The sequence below is a fragment of the Drosophila ananassae genome, chromosome 3L (assembly GCF_017639315.1).
Source record: "Drosophila ananassae strain 14024-0371.13 chromosome 3L, ASM1763931v2, whole genome shotgun sequence".
In the NCBI taxonomy this organism is placed as follows: Eukaryota; Metazoa; Arthropoda; class Insecta; order Diptera; family Drosophilidae; genus Drosophila; species Drosophila ananassae.
The window spans coordinates 8,126,497-8,152,825 of record NC_057929.1 but is presented as its reverse complement, the minus strand read 5'-3'; the positions used below and the strand labels follow the sequence as shown (position 1 = coordinate 8,152,825).

At 43.0% G+C, this 26,329-nt stretch overlaps 4 protein-coding genes across 5 annotated transcripts in view; 3 read left to right on the top strand and 1 right to left on the bottom strand.

The window, feature by feature from the left end:
- Positions 1 to 4,740: 4,740 nt before the first annotated feature.
- The window catches only part of LOC6495901, a 47,383-nt gene continuing 25,794 nt past the window's right edge, over positions 4,741 to 26,329 (bottom strand). The window contains exons 4-14 of one of the 2 annotated variants that reach the window (XM_001959784.3): positions 22,026 to 22,200; positions 14,922 to 15,054; positions 14,525 to 14,668; positions 14,214 to 14,414; positions 12,509 to 12,577; positions 11,432 to 11,541; positions 11,127 to 11,341; positions 10,039 to 10,177; positions 9,833 to 9,938; positions 9,577 to 9,739; positions 4,741 to 7,147 (exon numbers count right to left, since the gene is read on the bottom strand). In XM_001959784.3, the coding sequence (XP_001959820.2) occupies positions 5,985 to 7,147; positions 9,577 to 9,739; positions 9,833 to 9,938; positions 10,039 to 10,177; positions 11,127 to 11,341; positions 11,432 to 11,541; positions 12,509 to 12,577; positions 14,214 to 14,414; positions 14,525 to 14,668; positions 14,922 to 15,054; positions 22,026 to 22,200 (2,618 nt within the window). In that variant the 3' untranslated portion in view covers positions 4,741 to 5,984. Of the gene's footprint in view, positions 7,148 to 9,576; positions 9,740 to 9,832; positions 9,939 to 10,038; positions 10,178 to 11,126; positions 11,342 to 11,431; positions 11,542 to 12,508; positions 12,578 to 14,105; positions 14,156 to 14,213; positions 14,415 to 14,524; positions 14,669 to 14,921; positions 15,055 to 22,025; positions 22,201 to 26,329 lie in introns of those variants that run through there. The other variant, XM_032450485.1, reaches the window with a different exon arrangement.
- Positions 19,948 to 20,387, top strand: LOC6494706. Its single transcript, XM_001959782.4, has 2 exons — positions 19,948 to 20,114; positions 20,179 to 20,387. The coding sequence occupies exons 1-2, from the start codon at positions 19,994 to 19,996 to the stop codon at positions 20,358 to 20,360; spliced, it is 303 nt and encodes a 100-aa protein (XP_001959818.2). The 5' UTR covers positions 19,948 to 19,993; the 3' UTR covers positions 20,361 to 20,387.
- On the top strand, positions 22,393 to 24,151 carry LOC6494707 (putative odorant receptor 59c). The gene is made up of 3 exons (XM_044715279.1): positions 22,393 to 22,415; positions 22,710 to 23,492; positions 23,552 to 24,151. Exons 1-3 carry the CDS (start codon positions 22,393 to 22,395, stop codon positions 24,009 to 24,011), a joined length of 1,266 nt encoding a protein of 421 aa, XP_044571214.1. The 3' UTR covers positions 24,012 to 24,151.
- Positions 24,414 to 26,154, top strand: LOC6494709 (odorant receptor 59b). The gene is made up of 3 exons (XM_001959780.2): positions 24,414 to 25,183; positions 25,231 to 25,588; positions 25,656 to 26,154. The coding sequence occupies exons 1-3, from the start codon at positions 24,414 to 24,416 to the stop codon at positions 25,722 to 25,724; spliced, it is 1,197 nt and encodes a 398-aa protein (XP_001959816.1). The 3' UTR covers positions 25,725 to 26,154.

Genomic DNA, 26,329 nt, shown 5'->3' with positions numbered 1-26,329 from the left:
AACCGAAAAAGCTCTCATGTCTTTTTGGCAATTAATGCCTTAAATGTGTTTCATTGTCTCGATCATGGTATTTTCTGCCGTCTGCCAACCGTTTGCACATTCAATTTAATTTGAGCCACCTAAGCGCTAATGGTCATTGGCTTAAACATTGCCAGCAAAACTTCAATTCCCCCCAACCAACAACACTTCCCGTGCCCGGTCTCTGTTGTCGATTGGTATCTGACTCGCATGCGCTTGGCCTAACACCTGTATTGTTCTTGAGTGCAGCAATTAGGTAAAAGCAGCCAAAGCACTCACGTGTGCACTGCGATTTTTAGGGGCTTTCTCCATAGGGGTTCCCTTGTTAACAGGTAAGACTTTTAGTCTTTCTAGTAAACCCTATTTTTCTCACTGCATAATTTCAAGCAAGCTTTTGTGTTGGTTTGTTTGGTTGCTTTATTACCGCTTTTGCGCTTTTCATTGCAAACGTTTCACGTTTTTATTGTTAAATGCGGCGCAACATCAAACATTAAACATAAAACACACAACACGGCAGCAAAAATGCTCACATGCTCGGCGGATTTGAAAAGCTGTGGCTCAACGGAACCGGAAGTAGCTACGAATTGTAGTGCGGATGTTGGATAGTAGCACACATACATTCACTCAGGACTTAGGTGCCTGAGTGGGCCTCTTTGTAGTAGATCCGTCTTTTGCGAATTTTGTGGCTGAAATTGTAATATCATGCTGGGCTATTTCGCTTTGTTTTCCTTCTTTTTTTTACGTCTATTAGCTTGGTGGCCATAAAAGCACCGCAGAGCACTGCATGACAAAAAATTAAGTATACGCATTTGAAGTGACTTAATTTAATGACGTCATCCCGTGAAAGCCGTAAGTTGCATACTTTTGGCCTTATACTCATGATGGCCGTAATGTAGAAGTGTAGTAAAAGCCAAACTACTTGCACCAAAAGGTTTCAGGATGAGCGTCGCTCTCAAAGGTAAACAAGTCAGTAATTGCCACTCCATTGCCCCGCTTTGGCTCTGTCATTAATTTTAAATTGGCTGAAACAACCTTTGAGCTCAGGGGCACTCGAATGCAGCTCTCCATTTAATCTCAGCAATGATTATAAATTTAATTGATGCTCAAGGAGGAGGTGCTTCGTTTCCTGAAAATATCCGAAACGAACCGAATAAGTCAATAAGCAGGATTCTCACAATTCGTCTGATTGTCGGAGGCCCCCAGGCTCAGTTCGTCTTGATTGGCATGGCCAGGACACACACTATTCGCAGAGCATTTGTCTCTTTGGCATTTCTTTCCTTTTGTTTTGGATGTCAGCAAAGTTTCTACATTTTATCTCAATCTCACATGAGCATACACACTCACATGCTCAGTCCTTTGCCATGCCACGCGCATCCTGCAGCCAGGACTTTGTGCGCAATTCGAGCATTTGGCGCTTATCGCACATCTCATCCCAAAAATGGTAACCGACACATTTGCACAATTGCTTCTTGTAACTGACACGTCAGCCACGTCCAAAACGTAAACGTTAGTAAACCCCAGGAACTAAAGCCGAATGTTCTGCGCCATTCAGTACTGCAAGGACGAAAGGAATATCTGTATCTTCCCTAGAGGTGTGTGTTGCTTGGTAGTTCCATGAAAATGTTTTTCAAACATCTGCATATTTATCTGCAGGACTTGAAATAAATCTGATTACATGGCATGCTCAATTTGTTTCGATTTATTTGTTTAAGTGAAAAGTGTTATAGCTGGCCTTAGATGCTCTTTAAGTTTAAATATTAGTTCAAGTTTTAGTATTCTGCTCATGAGCACGAGTCCGCCCCTAATGCAAATGTCCTTTAGCGCCTTCGGTTTCCAGTCCTGTCAGCCGAGCGACTGGGATCTTTGCTCTGGAGGCAGATTTAGTTTATGTTCTGGCAACTTTCTAATGCAATTCACGTGTGCTCTGCAATGCAATTGTGGAATGGTCTGGCGTGGCATAGTCTGCTGTGCGGGTGTCTGTCAGTGCGTGCCTCAAGTGTCGGAGAGAATATTGCAACCATAGAAAGTTTCCCACTTGATTTCTAGCTGGGGCATAAAATTCAATGTCCGTAAGAAGTCCATTTGCATTGAATAGGTGGCTGACAGTAGTCGGAGTAGTGTTCTTTACTTCAACAGTTTTGACCGTGTTTTCCATGTGAAATGCAAAATGTTTTCACAAACTCACAATCTTCTCAGCCCTAAAATATTTTGCCAAAACATTTAAGCCAAATATGCAAAACAGATTTCCACTCCCCAGAGCAGAGAAATCCTGAAAATGAAATTTAATATTTGAACATGACTAACTGAAGAGTAAAAGGACAATGAAAAGCAATTCCAAGCCTACAAATAGGCTTTTCGATGAGACTTAAGTCACCTACTGAACTAATTGAAATTTTTAGCTCGGTGTCAATAAATTGAAACTAAATATACCAAAAAATTGTTGACAATAGTTTGCAGAGGTGAACAATTTCTGAAAAATAATTAAGCAGTCAGGACTTTCAATTACGATGTGTCACTAGACAACTTGCCCTCAACTGCCCTTGACAAAATGTTTGTTTTTTGGCCAACATTCTGTGACGGTTGAAGGGAAACGAGGGCTGCCATTAAGCCCAATTTTGTTTCTTTAATGTTTATATTTTTTCCCTTACTTTTTGGCACTGAAGCAGCTGCTGTTAATAAGGTGTTGGGCAATTTTATTTTATTGGTTTTCAGCTAACAAAAACACTCATTCACACCCACCACTCACATGCTCACCCCCAGGAGGTTCCTTTAATTTTAATTGGCTCCACGCCCAAACGCACGTGAGCCAACAATCGTTGTCCTTGCCAGCAGGATGTTACTATATCGAGGATGACTCTGGCTTCAGTACCAGCTTCGACTCCAGCTTCTACCACTTTGTTTGGTTTTGTTTTTGAGGCATGTGTGTTTCTGTTCTTTTTTATTCGTTGCCTTTTTCCTATTTTTGGTGGTAAGGCTTGGCAAGTCGTTAACATGTTCTTATTTAATGCCAAAGAAATTGCCATTGGCATTTATTGCCGTAATTAAGAGATGGAAAAAAAAAGAAATTCGTAGACCAGGACACTTGGCCATCAAAGACCAAAGCATTGGGAGCGCCACTTTTTAAGATTTTTCAATTGCCAGCCGTCTTTTTGGGCAACAATGAAAAAAAAACCTATTTGTGTTTTCTGGTAGGACCCATTTTCTTTGTTCGGAAAACAACCTCATTCCCCTCACGGCACCTTTTTCCCAGAATACTGAGCCCTGCTCCCGTCACTCATTTTGCTTTGAAATTTATGACCCAGTTAGGAAGGCGTTTTTACCTAGGACTTTTAGGTGTCTGGGCTTCTGCAACAGGCGTTTAATTAAATGATTTTAATGCTGCCGTACGAGAGGCCTTAGGACATTCTATATAATGGAATTTTATAGGAATAGGAATCGAGTATCGAAGTGTTAATGTCGTTATATTTAAATTTCAGCTTTATTGAAAAAGATAATAAATTAAAGTTTAAAATCTGCCATTTAATTGCTCGCTTAAAAATTATTTATTTCGACATATTTGCCTGGCTTTTCCTTGAATCGTTTTAATAATTGAACCAATATATTCCCGCACTTCCATGCTTTAGCTGAACAATTGGAAAAAAAAAAAAATGGGAAAAACGAGTGAAAATCTGAAACAGTTGGGCGGGGAAGTTTACCGATTTAAAAATGCACCAATAAATGCCGACACTTTGAAAGTTCATAAAAATAAAAGTCGTTTCCCGGCGACAGTGCTACTGGCGGAAATTGTGCTTATGTCGGCAGGTTTTTCGGTGGCATCCTGGCTTGATTTCCATCAGATTCCCTTCCACTTCCCATACGTGGCATGTGGCTGACGCATATGTTGAAAGTTTAATTAATGTTGTCACGTGTTCGAGCTCAAACGAAGAAGAAATTTGTAAATTACTCCCAGGCAGTATTAAATAAATATGTAGGTGTGTACCATGTATATAATCAATGTATATTTATTCGGAAAGTATCAGTCGTGGTGTAATGATTGAAATTCAATTTAAAGAAAACTCGGAAAACGTGCGCCACCAAATGAATTTTCACTTTTCCTTTGAATGCCGCCTAGTGTTTAAAATTCAATGCACGCACATACGCATATCCTGGATGTCCTTTGGGCGGCTGATAACACTAAAGTTGTCTGTCTGCCTGGCTGCTTAAGTTTAATTTGATACACAAACAGAATATGAAAAACAAAACAAAACAAAAATCAAGAGAAAGGAAAACAGAAACAGAGAAGGCCAAACAAAACAACATCCGATGAAGCGGCAATGCCAAGGACCGTAAAACATTTAAATTAACGTCTCCTAAAAAACAGTATGTGTGTGTATGTCGGGGGTGTGTGTTTTGAGTCCCTGAAAGGCATTCCTGAAATGGTAGGCATAAATGGCAAAAAGGGTCACAAGGCAGCAGGCATGTCCATAAAGATAAAAACCATAACGTGCTCATAAAGCGCAAAAAGGCGCCAACACTTTTCATCTACTTGGTGGGGGAAAAGTCGGCACAACACATCCACCCCCACATAACAAACAAATACAAAGATAGATAGATACATAGATACTCACCGGAAGTGCAAGTACAACGCTGAGTATACTTAATTAACTTTTTTTTTCAGCAGCCAGATTGCTCTAAAATCCAATCCACTCTGCCAAAACAAATAAAAAGCCGATAGCATCTGTGTTTTACATTCAGTAGTTTTCGCCATTTATTGGATTGCTTTTAAAACAAACGCACTTGCCATACATTTAATGTACGACTATTTCCAACTCAATAACATCAACGCTTAACTACAGTACATAATACATGCAATTATCTGGTCATTTTCCAAGCGACAACACAGAATTTTTAAACATAGTTCTCTTCGATTGTTCCTATTTGGTTTTGTTTTTTAGCGACGGGGTGGGCAATTGTTAGCATTGAATCGATGTTAAAGTACTTGTAATATTGCAGCCAAATGTACGACAGCTAATTAGTATTTAATTGTAAGTATAATTAGAGCTAAATTTGATTTATACACTATATATTCATATATATATTTAGTTGGAAGGTATTGTGTGAGTTTATAAGGAGATATGTGTATTTTACAGTTCACATCAACTTTTATTAACTATTTTACAAAGTGGGCATTATAAACAGAGTGTGTCAGTGGGTCTCTTCTGTTCAGTCAGCCTATGTTGTGTGTGTGTGTGTGTGTGTAATTTTTGTGGTTGGGCTTCCATTTTCAATAGATCGGCACTTAAATATGACTTAACAAGTATCAATATATATAATATATATATTTAACAGCAAATGCATTTTACCACTATCATTATGAGTATACTCAAAAACATTTTCATTGCAAATGATTCGCTGCGATTTTCAATTAGTAAGCAATTTAGATTTAATTATGTACATATACGAAATGTAAATGTAATTAAATTCCATCTAAAACACATGACTTTCAACAAAATTTGTATGCGTTTTGTTGAATACTATGTGTGCTGTGTGTTTGCTTGCCAAATTCAATATATTAACAACATTCTGGGGCTCATTATAGTTGCAAATCATTTTGCTTGGCAATGCAAATCACACCGCCACCGATTTGTTGAAATCGCGTGTTTTAGTGCTCTAGTGCCTATGACTACAATTTTAGCTAAACCAATTAATTATCTAAATAAATATACAAATATAATTATATAAAGTCTTTGATAATTTAACGGCGCCTAAGCAAATTTTTAAACTTTTCTGATTGCATCCGGGCGCTATTAAGGTTGTTTAGTGAAAGGGTTTTCTGAATAAGGATAAAGACTTTAAATAATAAATAATAACGTCTTAAAAATTATGCTAGTTCTATAATATCCTTTCAAATTTTAGTCCTGATTAAATCAAGTAGGAAGCTCTCCCTAAACAACCTCAACAATCCTGGCAAAATTCCTTTTATCCTTCTAAACGGAAACCTCTTTGGTGTACTTGGACCGATCGTTCAGATCCAGGACTAACTTATCCGGCCTCTTGGGTCGCGTGGTGCCCCCACTGCCCCCGCTGGTGGAATTGTTGGAGGCATTGGACACATTTCCCAGGGATGGGGCACCCCCCTGGCTTTCGGTTTCCTTGCCTGGCGGCTCATCGAGCTTTTCACCACTGGCAGAGTAGAGAACGATGTCGTCGGTGGAGTGAGCTGCCTTGGTCCTGGACTCCACCTGGACCTCCACGTGATCCAGGATCTCGCTGCTGCGCGACTGTCCTTGGCCCGGAACTGGCTGTTCCTGGGACAGGGGCTGGGACTGGGCCTGGGAGTAGCTGCCACTCCGCCGGCGACCGGTTAGCTTGTACTTACTTCTACAATTATCACAAATTTGATACGAGATGCTGAGCTCCGTCTCGAGGAGATTCCGGGCCGACCGCTTGCAGCTGGTGGGTGGAGTGTTGGTGGCCGCCGTGCGAACAGTGGGCCGGCGCTGGACCTGCTGGGCCGGATCCGGCTGGTCGAGGTCCTCCGACTGAGAGCACATGCACTCCAGCTTGATGTTGGCGAAACTTATGCTGCCCTCCTGCTGCGGCGACCCCAAATGGTCGCAGGCGCTGCGCGGTGGACAGCAGTAGTAGTGCTCCTTCGACGCGTCCAGGCATCGACTGCAGATGATATGCCCATCGGCTGTCCGCCGCAGAAGCTGTTCCCGGAAATCATCCCCGCTCAGCTCGGTGTTCATGGCGCGCTCCTCGAAAGCGGTCGACGGAGGCGTGGAGCTGGGCGGTGTCTCTAGGACCATAGTTGGAATGCTTGTCCGTCCGCCTCCAACTCCGCCCCCTCCCCCCACGGCGCTTCTTCCATTTGCATTGTTGTTCTGTTGGCTATATTTCTGCATCTCGGCATTTAAAGCCAAAAGGGGCAGGGCACTCTGGCGGTTGGCTGCCGAGTGCCCGTGGGTGGTGGCACTAGCCGCGGCGGCAACCACCATCATGCCGCCGGGTGTCTTCAGGCCATCCAGCAAACTGGAAATGGTCATCACGGCCACGCCCTTGGGCGGAGCCATCTCCTGGATGCGTTGCAGTTGCATGCTCAGCTGGCGGATCTCCTCCAGGGCCTCCTGGTCGGATAGTTTGTTTTCTGTGCGAATTATAAATAAAAATAAAAGTGAAGAGTTTCTGTTAATTGAGTAAAAAATTTCATTGACAAATTTTACAGTCTTAAATGGTTTCTTGAATAATTAAAATCAAACAAACTAAATTAATATAGACTTTCACTTGCAGGTATTTTCTTTCCCCCGTGAATGATAGGATCTGTTATTTGAAGTTGTTCTGCAGAAACCAAGAACCACTTCCACTGCCTGAATAAAAAACAAAAAACCGTGCTGCTGTTTTTCCGCTGCCAACTTTTGCACTAAAAAAGTTACCCGTCCGTGTCAAAAGTTTCACACTCCCCCACCAAAAAAAACACCATCCTCTTAAAAAAACCCAGCCAGAAGCTACCTCAAATTTAAATGCGTAATGTTTGTAAGGTCTGTGGAAATGGGTGGAGAAATGGATATGGAGGTAGGACCCTAATGTGGCTTTGACTGGATACTTCCGGTGCTCCGTTTCTCCGGCCCGAATGATAAATGGCCGTTCAATTCACTTGAAAGCTGTCGGTATGATTTAAGCCACGTCCACTCAAAACAGCTCCTTGTTATCAACTTTCAAATAATAAGGAGAAAAACAAATAAATTTACAAGCCAATTCGCACACTGAACGGTATAAGTTAGGCACATCCTCTGAGAAGGAAAATTCTTGGAAAATGCTTTGTGGTCCTTTGGGGATCTGCCCAGTATTTCCGGTAAGTGTATTAAAAGCTTACTGATGTTTTTTGTTTTGTTCCGCTTTTTTTATGCTTTGTAGGTTGTCCGTTGTTGAATTTAGATTTATGGCTGGGAAATTAAGCGAGCGGAGCAGTCGTCAGTGGCCAAAATTGAATTTATTATGTGTGCCCCTCTTAGTATGCAACACAATATTCCTTTTTTTTCGCTCGCAAAAATATTTAAAATTCGCCACACAGATACAAATCTGCATGTGTGTGTGTGAGTGTGGCGGGCATTTGAGTGTTTGCTACTTTGTGATTGTTCAATTTAAATATGCAAATTGAGAGCCGCTTAAAAACTCGCCTAGCAAAAAGATATTCGAGCAAGGGCAGCCAACAGTAGAACGCAGAACCAACCGAAAAAAAATGTAAATTTAACGCACAATTTACGCAGCCACAAAAATGCGTTACGTTTTTGTGTAAAAATAGAAATACGAGTAATAAAAAATTAAATAAAAACCAGGCTCCCACCGCCACTGACGAAAGCCTATCGAGGCCAAAAGAGCTCGGCCATAAAGCATTAAAACATAAAGCGTCGTCGGCGCTCTCACTTGCAATAAAAGTTCTAGGGGCGCAGAAAATTAAAAAGGTTTTTTTCGCCTCCTCTGCCATGGTAGTGAATAGAAAACATCGCGATAACAATAGGCCCAAGGATAATGGCCGGGAGATGCTACCAAACTGGCACGAACAATAATGCCCAAAATTACATCCTTGCAAAATGAATCTTCTGGTGTTACATTTTTTATTTTCTGGTCCATCCATACCTTGGACTAGCAATTGTTTTGGGAGCACATAATCCAGTTTGTGTGTTTTACCCTGAATATCATAGAACCCATTGCACCCAGGTACTTCATTGAAAATTCGTGTAATTATCTCGGAACCGGAATTTTGATGCCCAGAGTTCTAGCATAGAGGTGAGTTACAGATGGAATTACTAATCAAAATTGATTGGATGGCAGTTGCCATGGTTGGCAGTTTAAATAATTCCCTGTAGTTGAATTGTAGAATCTTAACAGCTTTAAAGTTGGCCGCTAGGCAAATATTGTACCATTTTCCATGGGGATGCCACCTGACCCCAACACCGGATAGGTGGAGGATGTGGGGCGTACCTACCTCGTAAAACCCCCCGGGGAGTACACATAGTTGTTTATACATCAAAGCCAGCGAAGCGATAAACAAATATGGCGTCGGCGGCAACTTGGCGGAAGTTTGCGCTTTGTAGCTGCTTCCTTCCGAGGACATGAAACGTACGTGTATGCGAGAAACACACATGAATCAGGGGGTTAACCACAGTCGAGATTGTTTTGAAGCAGTAGCACCAGCCAGAGCAACATCAGAACATAAATCAGCATCTTGGCCTGTCAACTAGATACGCTCCAGCCATCGCCCTGCGTCCCCAGCCCCTAGTCCTTCCGTTTTGAAGCCATGGCTCATGTCTAGACAGCAGCGATAAGCATGTTAGTGACGCCGCCTGTCTCGCTTATTTTTTAATTTGCCAAATAATAAGCCATAAATAAAAGTCAACTTGTCTTTATAAAGATAGAGCATCGTAGGTCGCCCATCGCCTAGCGTCGTCCTCAGAGATCATTTGTCAAGTGGACACTGTCTCGTTTGTCATAAGATGTCGATATCCCCGGACCATTACTACAAATGGACCAATTGTCCTTTATCGCCGCCAGGACACTCCACGTTATTTCACTCACCTGCTGACGTGGTGCCCGCCACGGGGACCGTCGAAGTGGTCACCGAACTGGGATTCGCAAAGGTTCGCACCTGGGGGCGAAAATTGAATTTGGCCCCCGATGCCTTGGTGCCCAGGCCGATGTTCTCCTGATGTGACTTGCCACTTCGCAGGACAATGTAAACCTGAGCATTGAAGGATACGAAGAGTAGATAGTAAGACTAGGGAAGTCAGGACCAAGACACACAATTGAAGTGTTTGGGGAGGCAGTTACTCACCTTGCTGCCAAAAATGAGGGCCAGCAGCAGGGTCACCGTAAGTTGGGTGTGACAAAAGAAAATAATGTAGAGTAGGTCCGGATTGGCAGGCGATTGCAGAAATAGCCTAATTTAAAGCAGATATAGATAAGGTTATTTGGCATTATTTTTAATCAGAAAATGTGCATAAGTTAATCAATATAATATTAATTAATCATCCTACTTACATGGACACATTGAGGAAGCACGTGAGCAGGAACTCATTATAGATGGCCATGGATATGAAGCGGCTCTCGTTGAACTCCGACGGCGCTTTCCGCACCATGATGCACAAACGAACACCCCAGGCCAGGAACAGGACCTCCACTGCAACAAGAGATGGCGGGGGAATCCCGGTATTAGTTCCTTTGTACACTGCTTTGGCTGCCCGACTCTACTTTGAGGTTTAATTAGCAAAACCCGAGGTGCAGCTGCTCCCCGCCCTCTTCAACAAAAGTAATTACATTATGATTTGCCGCAAAAAAGGCTTTAATTGTTAAAAAAAATGCAACTTTTATGGCTGCCAGGATATGCCTTTTTTTGATGCCGAAATGAAAATAACGAGCTACAACTCGAGGGCTAAATACCTTGTAGATGAAAAAATAGATGAAGGCAAGCAGACTGTTGTATGAAATTGTAAAATATTCTCGTCATGGGTGCTGCAGCAAAGTAAAATGAAGTTATTTAGCATTTGCAAAGTGCGTGATGGACGCAGTGGAACGACAATTTGCGATAATTGTTCTGCGCGTTTGAGATGCTCGTTGGAAAAGGTCGAAAAGGAGCAAATGCAGATAGAAGCCACTCGAGTCGCTTGTGAACTTTTTTAATTAAGTGGAATATGAGACTTGCAGGTTCCCACTTCAACATACAAGACGTAGCATGTGGCATGAACTTGTCTAAAAACGGTTGCAACACATTGGGGCAAGAAAGCATGCATTGAAATCGATAGATATTTTATTCTTGGGATAATAGTATTGTTATTATTTTTGACAAGGAATTTGTGTGCATTCAAAATGTTCTGATAGTATTCTCTTTCTATTTTTCAAAACGAAATATTCATCCCACTGTCTTTGATCTTGGTCTCTCGTTATAGTAACATTTCTTGCTCTATATCTGAATTTACATATTTTTTGTCTATTTTTTCCCCCATTTCAAATTTTTGCAGCCAACAGTGCGTATACGTAACCTACGTTTTTTACTTTTTCATTTTTGTTGGCAGCAAGGGAGTTGCCTTTTAAGTGGCCTTTGGCATATTGTTTTTGGTGTTTGAACTTACTCGACGTGAATGTGTAGTCCCACCAGTCGGTCTTGCAGAGAAACGCCTTCAGGTCGTCGGCAGTCCTGCCAACGACAACGTCCGGCGGTGAGACGAGTGTCCTGACCAACAGGCAAGTGCCGATGGCCCCACAAATGATGCCCAGCCTCTTCAACAGGGCGGCATCTGTGATTTTCACAGCCTTGGCAGAGCGCACTCGGAATATCACCGATATCCTGTAAAGTGGCATTGGGTGTCAATTGGATGAAATCACAGGATATTCCCAGTAACCTGGCAATCAATCAGAGACTGTAATCTTAACTTACCGCCAGGTTTTTAGCATCAGGGCTCCGTAGGTGAGAGAAAAGCCAATTTCGCGAAGCCAAATGCGAGCAGTGCAGGTATAGAGGTTCGGATTCGGATACATCACAATGTTCTGGAAAAAGGATAAATTTAAATTGATATATTGCAGTTCATAGCCTCATGAAACCCCGCTTTATTTAGAAGTCATATTGCAATTGCCCGGGATTATCTTTTTAAATCCCCAGAGCAAATAGCCATCAATTCCCAAGAGCGAGTTCAATGAAACATCCCGCACACAAAAATAGGCGACAGTAAGCCACTATTAATATTTCTGGCTTTCAAGGACAATAGAATGGATTTTCCAGATATTTCCTTCTTCTATTTATGATTCTCCCTCACGTATATTAAAAAAAAATCACAGGGCCAATTCTGCTGACACCACAGACCCTCCTCAGACCTTTAGACCTTCCATTGTGTGTTCGTCAAGTGATACTCAAGACGACTAAATAAATCTGCCATAATATAAATATATCCCCCTGCTCTCCGGCTACTCGTTTAAAGTTGTTTATTTGGCCAGCATCCCATTAGTTTTCATCTCGGGCGGGCCATAAATCAATCAAATTAAATTGTGTTGAAATTGATGGAAATCGGAATCGAACACTCGTGTTGGCACGGTATTCAGGACTCGACAGGATTCACGACGGAATATTCGGGACTGACAACCAAACCCAAAGCGGTTTTCCATCTCATTTTTCATTGAATGCAAATTGTGAGGCAATTTATGGCTTCAAATTTTGATTTTGAATTTGAATTCCTCCGGCAGAAGGCAGCGTCGCATCATTGGTTTAAAATAACACTGAGCTGGAGTCCTTTTTGCCATTGGCCGAATGCAAAATTCGGCTGGTAAATAAAGCGGATGCATCTATTGCCCTTAATTGAATCGTTGAGAGCAGAGCCGGGAAAATGAAATTGATTATGTCACTCAATTGGAATTAAAATGGTTCAAAGAATTGACCATGCAGTCAATTAACTTTGCCCAAAACTTCGAGCAAAAACCTGTTTATTCCACATTAAATTATACGGATTTGTCAATTACTTACCGTGCAGTAAATGAAAAAGGCTCCCAATGCAATGACCCGCAATAAAGCCGGACTGGCGGCCCTTACAACCTGTAAAAAAGACAAAATAACAAATAAAACATTTCCAATTAGTTTCTCACCAACTCGAAAGTCCTGCTAAAAGTTTGTAAATTTAAATTGAAATCATTTAATCCGCACAATTTCTTCTTATGCACAAGGACAAGGCAAGGAAAGCTTTTGCAGACTCTTCAGCACTACAACTGGAAGCTGGGCCCACACTTGGCAGGATGTCGGACGCCGTGTTTAGCGCCATTTAATTAGTTTGGGCACACACACTCACAGATACACACCAGCACAATCACACATTCAGACACACACACTGACAGTCAGTGGGGACATGAACCGAGACACAAATGCGACAGAATCGCATTAGGAATGAAAACAGTTTAGTTGGTCAGTTGCCTTGGGACGCGAACAAGTGGAACGAGAACGGGTAAGTGGGTATGGCAGTCCGGGGAAATCTGGATGCGGAGTCGGACCAGATGGTGGGGCAGACAGGGCAGAAACAGTGTCGGAGCAACAAGGGAATAGTATAACTAACTTTCACTGCACACTGCACAACTTTCGCATTCACACATAAATGCTTGGCAAAACTAGGGATCTACAATATAAAATTCATAAAATTATAATTAAAAAAGTTTAATTAATTATTAAATAGTTAAAGTTAAAATTAGTGGTAAAAAGAAAGATTTATTTAAAGGTAAATATGGAAAGAGGTCTGCCAAAAATAAATTTATTTAAAGCCATAAAACTAATATTTCTTAAATTATCTTTATCATACTCCTTGGATTAATTTCCTGAATATTCATAAAGATTATAAGTATACCAAAATTTTTTCCAGTGCATAATATAAGCAGTGAAGGACAAAGTTGCGAATGGTTTAAGACCGGGAGTCAGAGACAATTGGACGCCGGCTGCCGGACTTGTTCGGACATCTAATGAGCGACCAAGTGACACTACCAAATTGGAGTGTGTCGACTCTAGCTGGGCTTTGGGCCAGCTCCCTCCCATCCCTGGGCAACCGGAAGTTGTAGGTAGTGGCGAATGTTTGCACTTCCGTTTATACGCGACAATATCCGCTATCTCCTGCCAGCCTTCGGGGTTGGCTGTCATCGGATTTCTGAATGGAAGGCCGAGACCTCTACACGTACAATATTAACTCGATTCTAACAATGGTAAGCCGCTTAGCGACTCAATGATGACAGCAGCTTAGGTTGGCCCCGGCTCCGGATCAGAGGAATTTGCCAGTGCCCACTGTCAAGTCCGTGAAAAACAAACACCAAGGACTCCGATGGACAGGTTCTGTCTGTTACGGGGATAATTCCATTAGCCACAATTGTCAAGCCATTTTTGACAGGATTTCCAAATGATTTATCAGAGTTTAAAATTCCACAACAGTGACTCGGAATGGCTCCAATAAAGCAGGTTATGGGGGTTCTTTTAAAGAGTTTACAGGCATTACTAAACTTTAAATATAATTTGCGGTCGTGGCTACCCACATTTCCCACTTAACCTTCCATTTAAAAATATTAATTTACTTTTTCTTATTAAGGGATTTTAATAAAAAAATATTATTCCGTCGGGCCAGCCTCGTGGTTATTCAAGGATCTTAGTGATATTTCATGCAGAAAGGCAATTCAGTTAGTTGATAATAAATAGCTCTCACCTTAACCTGCTGGTAGCGGAAGGTGAACCAAGCCGCAGGCGGCAGGAGGCCAATCACGATGCAGGCCAGGGCCAGGATACTGGTCCGCATTGGCCAATTCAGGGCGGCGATGCAGGGCGAGGCGTCCTCGCAGGAGTCACATCCTTCGGCGCACGGCAGGCACTCGTACTCGCTGTTGCTGTTGTACGTCGAGTTCTTGCCCTAATACATATTTAATGAGTGTAAGGCTCTTACGGCAGCCACTTGACTCAGCATTCGACTCCGAATCCGAGCCAGAGTCGGAGTCAGAGTCCTGACGAGAAATGACTTACCAGCATCAGCTTCTCGTATTCCTCCTCCAGCAGGCTGCCGTTGAAGAACTTGTGCAGCGAGACCACATCGGGGAAGTAGAATCCCTTGCGGCACAGACATTTGTAGGATCCGCGCCGAAAGCCCAGACCCATTATGGGTTCGCACTGGAAAAGGACGGGGGGATTTGGATGAAGGAGGAATGAAAATTAAGTGCTGACTGCGGAAAATTCAATGGTGTGCACTGGGAGAAAAATGTCAAAGAATGAAAAAGAAAAGCCTGTCTCTCTAAGAACTCTTAAAAGAAAACTTATAAGGGAGATATCTTCAATAGTTTCTAATAGCTTCTAGCGTAAAAAAATAATTAAATAATAGTAGTAGTAACACTTAGTCCCCCAGTGTAAGCCCCATAATTCTCACCATTGTGGTCCTTTGCTTGCACTTGTCCGTTCCGGCGAAGATGTTCAGCGGTCGCTTGGTGCCCGGCGTATGCTTCTGCGGACACTGGTCGATGTCCACGCGCCGCAAGTCGATATCGATGCCAGATGTTCCTCTGTTCCAGGATAAAGGACACAACAGAAACAGAAACAAAAAGCGACAATGTCAGCAGGAGGCGTTAAAAATTTATGTTATTAATTTGTCAGTTTAACAATCAACTGGGCGGCACTTAAACCAAATGGCGCCATTTATAAACTCGATTCAATAAAAGCGGTAGCCATAGCAGTGTCCCTGTCCTTGTACACCGTCAGTAGCGTATATTTATGGATCCAGTTCAGTTCTAATTCTATTTCTTTGCCAACAAACAATAAATTGCCACTTTGATTGTGCATATGTCCGAGTCGGTAGTCCAAGATGGCCAAGGAAAGATTTCGCCAACAGAAGGGGATAAACTAACATGCGTGTTTGGTTCCGGTTTCCTGACATTGAAAACCGGATAATCGGATAATCGGAGGGCCGGCGAGCCCGGTTATAGAAAATAATTTTCTTGCTGTCGTTGACGTGGGAGAATGGGAATGGGTTAGCCTTGTCGTTTTACAAAGACATAAAGCCATAAAAAGGGTGCACTAAGCTGTCGACCCCTTCGTCTCCTCCGGCGGCTAGTTGAAATCCTATATAGCCGTAGGCTATATATTTGCCATTCTGGTATGCCTTCGTAAAAGGTCGTCGCCGGCAATGGGCAGCCACCCAATTACACGCATACCTAAGCAGATTGTTGGAGGGAGTTTCGGGGACTCCAAATGGGATTATTTGGGGGGCAACACATTCACACACACATACCCACACACGGAACACCAGCACGGAACACATGTAGAATTTTACGCATAATCTCAGCCCATAGCCTCGTCCACATTTTCAAGCCGTCGATGTGGATGCCCACTCGCCTTCATCCTTTTCTCCCTCTGAACGTCAAAAGAAAGTTTTTCTCCTGGCATCCCTTTGGTATTTGCTTTGGTGTTTCAGTTTTTTTAACTCACTCTCTCTTAATTGTTTTAGAGAATTTTTTGTAAGCAAAATTGTGAAAAATGTTGATCTTAAATTAAAAAATGTAATAGGTGATTGTGTTTCGACTGGAGATGTCTAAGAGTCTGGTACTTTAGAATGAGAAACTGGAGGAGTAACCAAATATTATAGCCTTTGGATATGACTTTTTTAGGAGTATGTTTTTTTCCAGATCATTTCCATTCGGTTGCTTCAAAAGAATAAAGTTCCAACGAAAAGTTTTCGTCTCCACTATCAATATCCTAACTGGCATGGCCACCCACCGTCGGCCGTAATGTTTGTGTCCCTGCCGTATCCGGTGGGCAATGGATTGGGTCTCCGTCTCGGATATTGGGGTTATGGGTAGGTGGTCTTTTTGGGTAGGGACTCAAGTCCGGAGTCGGGTTTCCTGGGGATATTGAGACTGCGAATGGTGCATGTGTGGCTGTCAGTTAATATTGACATATCAGTTTGTATTTATTTGATTGTTTCTGACAACTTATTGATTGCGAGGCCGAAAAAAGGGACTTCTGGGAAATGCACAGCGCCGGGACCCGAACCGGCAACTGTACGATGGCCATATTACATTATCGTAATGATTATGTTAATTCCCAGGCAGTTGATCCCAACGCCTTTATGTTGTGCCTTTTTTTCTATCCTTTTTTCTTTGCCTTTTACCAGGACTTTGAATATACACATACTATATATAGTATATCCGTACATGTCGAATGTTATTTCTTATTTGCCTCTGCCATTTTATTTGCTGTGGTTTCATTTGTCCTTCGTCCTGGGATCCCTCTGCCCTTTGTCTGTCGTTGGTCTGGCTTTGTTGTTGTTGACAGTTTGGCAAAGATAATTTGTAAACGGATATTAGAAAATAAGCTGATTGAGCCGACCGACCGGCCAACCGAATGAGTTTTCTGTACGTGTGTATCTCATATTGATTTATTAGTTTGCGCCTTTTGGCTCTTTGAGGTATTTGGGATACGCAGGAGGAGCAGGAAGACCTGCTGATGCGACAATGTTTGCCTATCTGGCGTATACTTGATTTATATTACTAGCGCCACTCTCGAACCATTCGCCATCTAATGCCTACAAATGAGCCATAATCTGGGGAGTTGTTTTTCCAACCAACATACTTATTAGATAATGTGTTTGCTCGGCCTGTTGATCACTGTGAAAATCTTGTTTAACTTCGAGTGCATTTTAAAGCTGAATCCCACATATGGTTGGCGGATTAGGAGGTCCTTCGGATTGCAGCTTGGGATTCCGAGCACGTGCACCAAACACGCATTACGTGAATAAGTGAAATGCATCCGAAGAGCTTTACCCAGTAGTGGGTTTACAGTGCGGATTCGTTCTGGGGAACGAGGGATTCAGGGATTCCTATTACCCCGTCACACATGCACGTGCCAGCTATTTAAAATCTGCGACGCAGCTCCTTTCCCATTTGCGAGTTCATAAAGTTGGCCAAGTTTAGTGCTGTGTAACCAAAAATATAGCTTCCACCGAAGCAGTTGCTGCAACAAAAGAGTCATTGACAAAGTTGTGGCTGGAAACGTAATGGCATCACACCCCAGAAGCACTCCACCCACCACTCCACACACCACACCCATGGAAAACCCATCACGCACACACTATTTTGTAGACCAGTTTGTAAACAACTCATCTGCTGCTGCGGCACATTACGTATACGCCATGCGTGCCACAATTTTCGGTCGCGCCATCTAATGCCCATAATCAGTTTTGTAGTTTGCACCTCGTCGCCTGGCAGGCAGTGCGGCACACTGGCCACTGCCACCATCAGCCAAACACTTCATCTGCCATATTTGTAGCCAACCAACCGTCCGGCCTTCATTTACAAACTAATTTCAAATACGGCCCCGATGACACGGCCCAAATGCTTGTCAAATATTTTGGCCCAAATTTTCGTTGGGCTTTCAAGCCGGACACCATTATGGAAGCACTTTAAACTGAGCGGCCTTTAATGAAAACGGGCCTTTTAGGGTTCTACCAATATTTGTGTGTGATTTCATTAGATATCCCAGAGGAAGATGTAATGCTCAGCGATTTGGTCAAAAATATGTTTTAATTAGAACCACAAATAAGTTGTTTTCTGGTTATTAGATATACAGTGTTATGTTTCTAAATTTTTGATCTGAACTCTTTGCATTTGGCTGTGGATAACCCTCTGTCTTTATAATAAATCCTAGGAACTGTTGCTGGAATTTTACATTCGGGACTTGGCCCGGACTCTGAATCCTGGATAGAGAAATGAGAAATTGTATATGTTGCACATGCAAACTCATAATCAGGCGCACATTCAGACGTTGCATTCGATCCACAAAGGCTGGCTTATTGCCCGTATGTTTGAGATTTCCGTTTCCGTTTGCATCATTACGCTTTGGCCCAGAGAGAATTGTGGAGGATTAAGGGGGGCCGTGGAGAAGGACGTAAGGATGAGGGCCATGGGTAAGGATGAGTAAGCCAAGCTGTGATGCATAAGTCAAGTAAATACAATTCTGGGATTACAATACGCCCCCGCCAATGCCGGGCTGTTTAATATTGAAACTTTACTCGCAGACCCGCAGAGTTGTGAGCGTTAAGCGAAACTTAAATGAAATCAAATAAAATTATTGCCCCAGCAGGAGGCGCCCTTTGTGCTCGTCTCGTTTTGGTCCTTTCGACGTCCTTTCACAGCGGGCGCCTAATGTGATTTGTGCCTTTTTGCCGCCACCGACCGCCGCAGCGCCTATTCCGTTTTGGCCAAATAATTTATAATAAAATTAACTTTAACTTAATGTGGATGCTTATTGTTCCCGGCCCGGCTTGGCTTGGTTTTGGCCTGGCCTGGCTTGGTTCACCATTTCCGCCAGTTCGCCTGCATATTTCATGCAATTAAGAAAAATGAGGCAGCTACACACACCGCATAGCAAATTAAATTAATTAGCAAGTTTCCGTTCCGCCACTTGCCTCCGCGACTCGTTTAGTACTCTCACTTAATTTCTGTTTCCTCTTCGCTTTTTTCCTGCAGCGTAAACAAATTAATTTTAGCAACTAATGGGAAACTGATAGCAGCACATTATTAACATGAGCCGGAAGCGGACGGACACGAACGGACATTGGCCAACTGCAGGAGCTGCTGGGGTCCTGCGAGAGCCGCAAACTTTAGTCATTTTTCCCCGTCTCTCGCTCTCTAAGCCGCTGAAACAAATGAGCTTTGTTTGACGTGGTCCTGCTGCATTCTATTCGAAGCGGTCCGACTATTTTAACTGGCCAGCTGCCATACCGACCCCAACCCAAATGAACTAACGAACTTTTAACATTTTCACATTAATTGTACTGGGCAAGTTTACAATTTAAAAGCAAAAACTTTCACCTTTTATAATAAAACTTTTAATTTGACAACAAAATGTTTAATTTCTGAACTAAACTCTTAAAGAGTTGCACTCTTAAAGAGACAAACCTATAGAAAATGGCTAAAGAAACCAATTTACGGATGCCAGATACCACTGTGCTATATACCAGCCCCGTTCACTTGGCCAGGCCAAAATTTATGTTGCAACTAATTGCAGGCAGTTGCCGAGCTTCCGGCCAAAGGCAGACAGTTGCCTTTGCCATGGAGGATTCCCTGCCCAGGAGCCATCTCTAATAGCCGCACACTTCCCCAGAATCCCCCATTTTGCCGCCGACTGCGTGCGAAATTTATTGAGCGTGGAAAGTCATCGAACGTTAAGTAGGCATGTGTGAGTGTTGGGCGTGGCCCCAACTTTATAATTGATTGCTTTAATTAAATTTTGAAAACACTGCCGGCTGTCTGTTGTCTACTGTAATATGGCAGCCCACCTGCGATCCCAGTGAAAGGGCATTAACGAGAGTGTAATTAAATTTTAAACGCTTACATAGGTTGAAGTGAACTGCTTGTTATAATTACGGAAGCCATTAGGCAAGCCTTTGTTCTTTTTATTTTCCCGAAAAAGTATTTAGTACTGATAGAGAGATCTAGTGGCCTGATGTGGCTGCACTGGCTACTCCTGGTGCTTCTCTTCTCGCACGTCCTTGGGGATATAATACGCCGGGAATGGCCCCAAAGACCTCTTTCCTGGTGGCAGCGTCAGTACTACCAACGCCGATGTGAGTTCTTCAGCCAACTAATTAGTGTTACCGAAAATTTCTATTCGAACTTATTTGCCAAAAGGGTTTCTGAGGATGCGTTTTACGACTACACCTCGACCAGGTGCCACGGCCGAGCCAGAGCTGCGAATTGTGTATCCTTGCTACTGCCCGAATCCGAAGCCCGGAATACCAGACTATAGGGAGGCTACCGGGTATGACAGGCGGTTAAAGGAACCTGATGATGTATTCTTTCTCAATCGCTAAGATAAACTATAACTATAACTACCTCAACTTGCAATCTGGCTTACTGACTTTCAACGGCTGAAAAAATCTGGAATAATCTGGGGATTTAAATCATGGCCACAACTGGTATTTGCTTTTCTGATGATTTTTAAGATAGCAAACCGATAAACATCACGCAGCAGCATCTCCGCAACAGCATCGAAAGCAATTTAGGTTTTCTGCGAAAAACAAAAGCCACGTAATCCTCCTGGCCACTCCTTGCTTCCACACTACCACTATCTCTCCGACACTAACTCAGCCACTAAGTGAAAATAGTTTGTTGGCCAAAATGGGTTCTTGCTGTTGCAATCTGCTGCTGCTGTTGCTGTTGCTGCTTTTGGCCCTGCTCCTGCTGCTGGCCATGTTGTCTGTCCTGTCTGTTTGGCTGTTGTCTACTGCCAGCCAAGTGATAATTGCGAATTATGGATGAAGTAGAGTGGCAATGCAGACAACCATGATGACTGACAATATACATACACATCTGTGTGTATATCCCAGTGTATATGGCTTGTTCTGTTGTGGCCATTTTGTCATAAATAGTAAAGTGCTTTTCATTTAGCTTCTGTCATTAGGCTGATGGTGGCTTCCTCTCTCTGTTTCTAAAAGCCACAAATTATTTTAAATATTCAAGAGGAGAGATGTTTTAACAATATCCCCATGAAAAGAATAAAAAATCACAGTGTGTTAATTAAATATTGTGGCCAAAAATCATCTCCCAACCTATTGATCTAACCACGCTCCATGAAACTCCCATAAAACTTGGTAACAACATTCAATTGAAAAAGTTCGCCTCCAGGAGCAAGTGAAAAACTATTTGGAGAAGAAAAATGAAAATTATTTAAAATAAAAGCAAAAGAAAATAATGAAAAGATAGCTATGATGGAGATGTGTAGTTTCGAAGAGGGAAAAATTCAGTTGAGAAGACAGAACGTTAAAAAGTTTCATAAGAATGTGCACTTTTAACGCACTACTTATTTTTTTTTATTTTTTGCCTCAGTGCGTGAGCAGAATTTGAAGTTAAAAGTTGGACGATGGCGAGGACAAAAAAACAAGACAGCCCCAAAAAATTGCAACTAGCTTGGTGGGACATTGAACGTGCCACAACAGGAACCCAAAAAAGCTGGCCAAGAGCAGCCATTCAGTTTATTCAATTGCTTTTCCTGTTTCGGTTCGCCCTCGAGACAAAAGCCAATGTATACGAATCCTTTGAGTCCTTTGCCTTTCCAAGTCTTGCATTTTTCAATGCACAGTAAAAAATTTAATTAAATTTTTAAATAAAAACTTAAAAGGTAAATTAATTGAAGAGAGCTATAAAATTTTAATAATAAATAATATTATAAAGTGGCTGAAGAGGGATCTATTGTGGCTATTATAAGTTACCTCTTAAATAGGTATTCGTTTTTAATTCAAATTTCGTTCTAGATCCCTACCTTTCATAGATTTCTGTGTATTTTTTCGTAATGCTGCTGCTGACACTATGCAAAAACTAAAAAAAAAAGTGCACCGCTGGCACTGAGAATGCCAGTTCGGGCTCAAATTTCCCTTGACTCAAATTATTTATAGAATGTTCATCTGGCGGTATCCGTCAAATACATGCCAGAGCGTATATGGTATATAAATTCCACACATTTTGCTACCAGTACTCACTTGAAGTGATAAGTTCCGTTTTCGTAGCCGAAGAAGGGAACCGTGTAGGTCAGCATCCAGATGTTGCCGCCACCGCAGTCGTAATATGGCTTCGACCACCTGCCATCCTCGTACTTCACCGCCAGGGTGTCGTCCTCGATCCGCTCCTCCGTCCTGTTTGAGTAGAGATGGAAGGCTGCAAGTAGGAGGCAGAGGAGAGAATATAGCGTTACATGGGCGTTTCAATGGGGGATATCTATTATGCAAACTGTAATTAGAGAACCCAAAAATCGATAAGCTTTCACTGTGGCGCCCGCGAGCTGGTGCGCTTCAAAGGATGCACAGGGAAAAGGATTATGACGAAGGATTTCAATGAACAAATTTTCAAATGCACTTAGACGTAAGGTTTCAGTAACGAACTTATCTCTTAAATGGGTTTAACATTAAAGTCTTTAGTTCAATTGAATAATAAAAAACCGTTTTTGGAAATGTCTTTAAAACTTATTTTCCCGAGTGTCCTTTGCATTGTCTAAGCCAGTCCTGCGACTAATGACTTTATAAATGCAAACCTAGTGTATCTATGCAACACCTAGCTAGTGTATCTGCCACTGATGAATAAACCAAAAATGACGACGCATTAAAATCGAATCAACGCAGGAATGTGGTCATATAAAGCCACTTGAAATGGCCAAGAAACCCACAAAGTTTAAGCAGAATGCCGCTCTTCGAACGCCTGGAACCAGCTCCTTTGGGCCAAAAGGTCACCTCTCTGGATGCCTGTGTCTACTTTTATCGGACGGCCTTTGTGATGGGCTGGCTGCCTCCGAAGAACCCGGCCTGGCAGCGCTGGATCTACTCTTTGTGGACGGGAACCACAATGCTCTTGGGACTAATCTATCTGCCGCTGGGCCTGACTCTCACCTATGTGGTGCACTTTGACAAGTTCATGCCCAACGAGTTCCTCACCTCCCTGCAGGTGGATTTCAACTGCATTGGGAATGTGATAAAGGCCACCATGACCTTCAGCCAAATGTGGCGGATGCAGAAAATGAACGAACTGATGGCTCCATTGGACGAGAGATGTGTGACGCCATCCCAGCGCCAGTTACTGCACGATATGGTGGCTTGGGTGAATCGCATGATGGTTTTCTTTCTGGCCATGTATCTGGGCTTCAGCACCCTCAACCTGTTCACGTCGGTTTTTGCAGGGAAAGCTCCCTGGCAGCTCTACAATCCTTTGATAGACTGGCGCCAGGGTGTCTGGCAGCTTTGGGTGGCATCCATAATGGAATACTTTGTGGTCTGCATTGGAGTGATGCAGGAATTATTATCCGATACATATGCCATTGTGTTCATATCTTTGTTTCGCGGACATCTGGCCATTCTCAGGGATAGAATCAAGAATCTGCGAATGGACCCCGAACTCAGCGAGGAAGAGAATTACAAACAGCTAGTGGCCTGCATCCAGGACCATCGTACTATTGTGCAGTAAGAATACCCTTTTTATTACCTTTGTTATGGACCAACTTATAGACCAACTCTTTCAGATGCACTGAGGTAATACGTCCCCTGCTCTCGACCACCATCTTTGCCCAATTCATGCTGGTTGGCATTGTCTTGGGCCTGGCCGCTTTCAACATCCTGTTCTTTCCCAACACCTTCTGGATGATCCTTGCCAATGTTTCCTTCATCCTGGCCATCTGCACCGAAACCTTTCCCTGCTGCATGCTCTGCGAATACATCATCGAGGACTGCTCCAATCTCACCTACGCCCTGTTCCACTCGAATTGGTCGACTGCCAACAGGCGCTATAAATCGGCATTGATTTATTTTTTGCATCGAGTCCAGCAGCCCATAGAATTCAAGGCTGGTGCCATTTTCCCCATTTCGGTGCAAAGCAACATCACAGTGGCCAAGTTCGCCTTCAGCATCATAACAGTAGTCAAGCAAATGAATCTCGGCGAGAAGTTTCTAAACCACAAGGTCAGTGGTGAACAGGAGCTATAGGGATTCTAAAAAACAATTCTAAAGCTTTAGGCTGGCATTAGAGAGCCTTTTTAATTCCCTAAATCCTGCACTAATCCTGCACTTACTTATCAAATGTAAGCACTCGGTCATTGAAAGTTAAATGCAACTGTCCATCCATAATTGAGTTATTAATTGGGACTAGTAATTAACTATTAACTTGGCTAATTGGCACTTGACAGAGTTGCCCACTTTGGGCTTCAATAATAAATCCCAGTTCGCACTTTACACATGACCGATGGCTGAGTCTAATTACAGGCCACAAAGCTAGGGGCGTGGCTTGTTGGCAAGTTGGCCGGAATTGAGCACCTGGTGATTGAAAGTGGCAGTCCAGGTGAGAGTATAAAATGCAGGTGATGGCCAGAAAGTGAGAGACTGCCAGACATGGTCGTGTTCGAGGTAATCAATGCCGCTCCGCTCACGGAGAAGGTGCAATCGCGGCAGGCGAACATCTATCTGTACCGGGCCATGTGGCTCATCGGATGGATTCCGCCAAAGAAAGGCATCCTACGGTATGTGTATCTCTTCTGGACCTGTGTGCCGTTCGCTTTCGGTGTGTTCTACCTGCCGGTGGGCTTCATCATCAGCTACGTGAAGGAGTTCAAGAACTTCACGCCCGGCGAGTTTCTCACCTCCCTCCAGGTGTGCATCAATGTGTATGGTGCTTCGGTCAAGTCCACGATAACCTACATATTCCTCTGGCGTCTGAAAAAAACGGAAATGCTCTTGGACGCCCTGGACAAGAGGCTGCAGAATGACAGTGATCGTCAGAAGATCCACGATATGGTGGCACGTTGCAACTATGCTTTTCTGATCTACAGTTTCATTTATTGTGGCTATGCGGGATCTACATTCCTGTCCTACGCCCTGAGTGGTCGCCCTCCCTGGTCTGTTTACAATCCTTTCGTGGACTGGCGAGATGGCTTCATCAGCCTGTGGATTCAGGCCATCTTCGAGTACATTACCATGTCCTTTGCGGTGCTTCAGGATCAGCTATCAGACACCTATCCCCTTATGTTCACCATTATTTTTCGCGCCCATATGGATGTCCTGAAGGATCACGTGAGAAATCTTCGGATGGATCCAGAACGTAGCGAGGCGGAAAACTATCAGGATCTGGTCAACTGTGTTATTGATCACAAGATGATTTTAAGGTGGGTTTACTTATTGATAAGAAATCCTTATAAAGATTATCCTTCAGGTGTTGTGATATGATAAGACCCATTATTTCCCGCACCATCTTCGTCCAGTTCCTGCTGATTGGCTCCGTTTTGGGCCTGACCCTGATCAACGTTTTCTTCTTTTCGAATTTCTGGAAGGGCGTAGCCTCCTTCCTGTTCGTCATCACCATCCTGCTGCAGACATTCCCCTTCTGCTACACCTGCAACCTGCTCATCGACGACGCTGACGATCTGGCCAACACCATATTCCAATCGAACTGGGTGGACGCCGAGCCGCGCTATAAAGCCACATTGGTCCACTTCATGCATCATGTCCAGCAACCGATTATCTTCATAGCCGGCGGCATATTTCCCATTTCCATGAACAGCAATATAAGCGTGAGTTCCGGACTTCTAGTTCCCCTTCACTTAACCATGTTTTATTTTATTTTATTATAAATTTTAGGTGGCCAAGTTTGCTTTCAGCATCATCACAATAGTCCGGCAAATGAACTTAGCCGACCAGTTTCAGTGATATCCTGCACTAGAAATGGCCACAAAAAGTCGATTCTTTATGTCCCCGATTTGCATAAAATTTCTATACTTTCCAGCTTATCTCGTAAGATTTTGGCTGATTTAGTTGCCCAAAATGGTAATGGCGGAACGGGGCCCAGCCCCAGTGGCCTAAAATTTTCAAATTGTGTTAACAGACGGAAATTACAACGGCCAGATGAGTGAGTGTAACAACAACAACACTAACAAATAACAAAGTCAAAAGGATCTGGCCGTCTGGAAGGGAATGGGACGGAGGACACAGGAAGTACATGTAACCGTTTACATATTGTATGCGATTTTTATTTAAATTTTATGCTAAACACGTGACTTGTAACCCACAAGAAATGGGCGGCAAAAGGAGGACTATAATAACATAGAAACGGATCGCCCCAGCACGGGGTAAAAGCAAATATTATGACATATTTTTGCGGTTTACTTGCCACACGCGCGCGTCATCATTTCCCTTCCCTGCCACCCACGAGGCACGAGTACATAAACATGTAAAGTGGTTAGAGCCAAGTTAGATGGACAATGATATATGTTTGCCTCCACACATACGAGTGTGTGCAGAGTCTGGAAACGACA

Coding starts and splice junctions, on each gene's coding strand:
- LOC6494706 (XM_001959782.4), top strand. CDS start 19,994: ATGTGGCTGCACTGGCTACTCCTGGTGCTTCTCTTCTCGCACGTCCTT. Junction 20,115..20,178: donor TCAGTACTACCAACGCCGAT/GTGAGTTCTTCA, acceptor ATTTGCCAAAAG/GGTTTCTGAGGATGCGTTTT.
- LOC6494707 (XM_044715279.1), top strand. CDS start 22,393: ATGCACTTAGACGTAAGGTTTCA. Junction 22,416..22,709: donor CACTTAGACGTAAGGTTTCA/GTAACGAACTTA, acceptor AAACCCACAAAG/TTTAAGCAGAATGCCGCTCT. Junction 23,493..23,551: donor GACCATCGTACTATTGTGCA/GTAAGAATACCC, acceptor CAACTCTTTCAG/ATGCACTGAGGTAATACGTC.
- LOC6494709 (XM_001959780.2), top strand. CDS start 24,414: ATGGTCGTGTTCGAGGTAATCAATGCCGCTCCGCTCACGGAGAAGGTG. Junction 25,184..25,230: donor GATCACAAGATGATTTTAAG/GTGGGTTTACTT, acceptor ATTATCCTTCAG/GTGTTGTGATATGATAAGAC. Junction 25,589..25,655: donor CCATGAACAGCAATATAAGC/GTGAGTTCCGGA, acceptor TATAAATTTTAG/GTGGCCAAGTTTGCTTTCAG.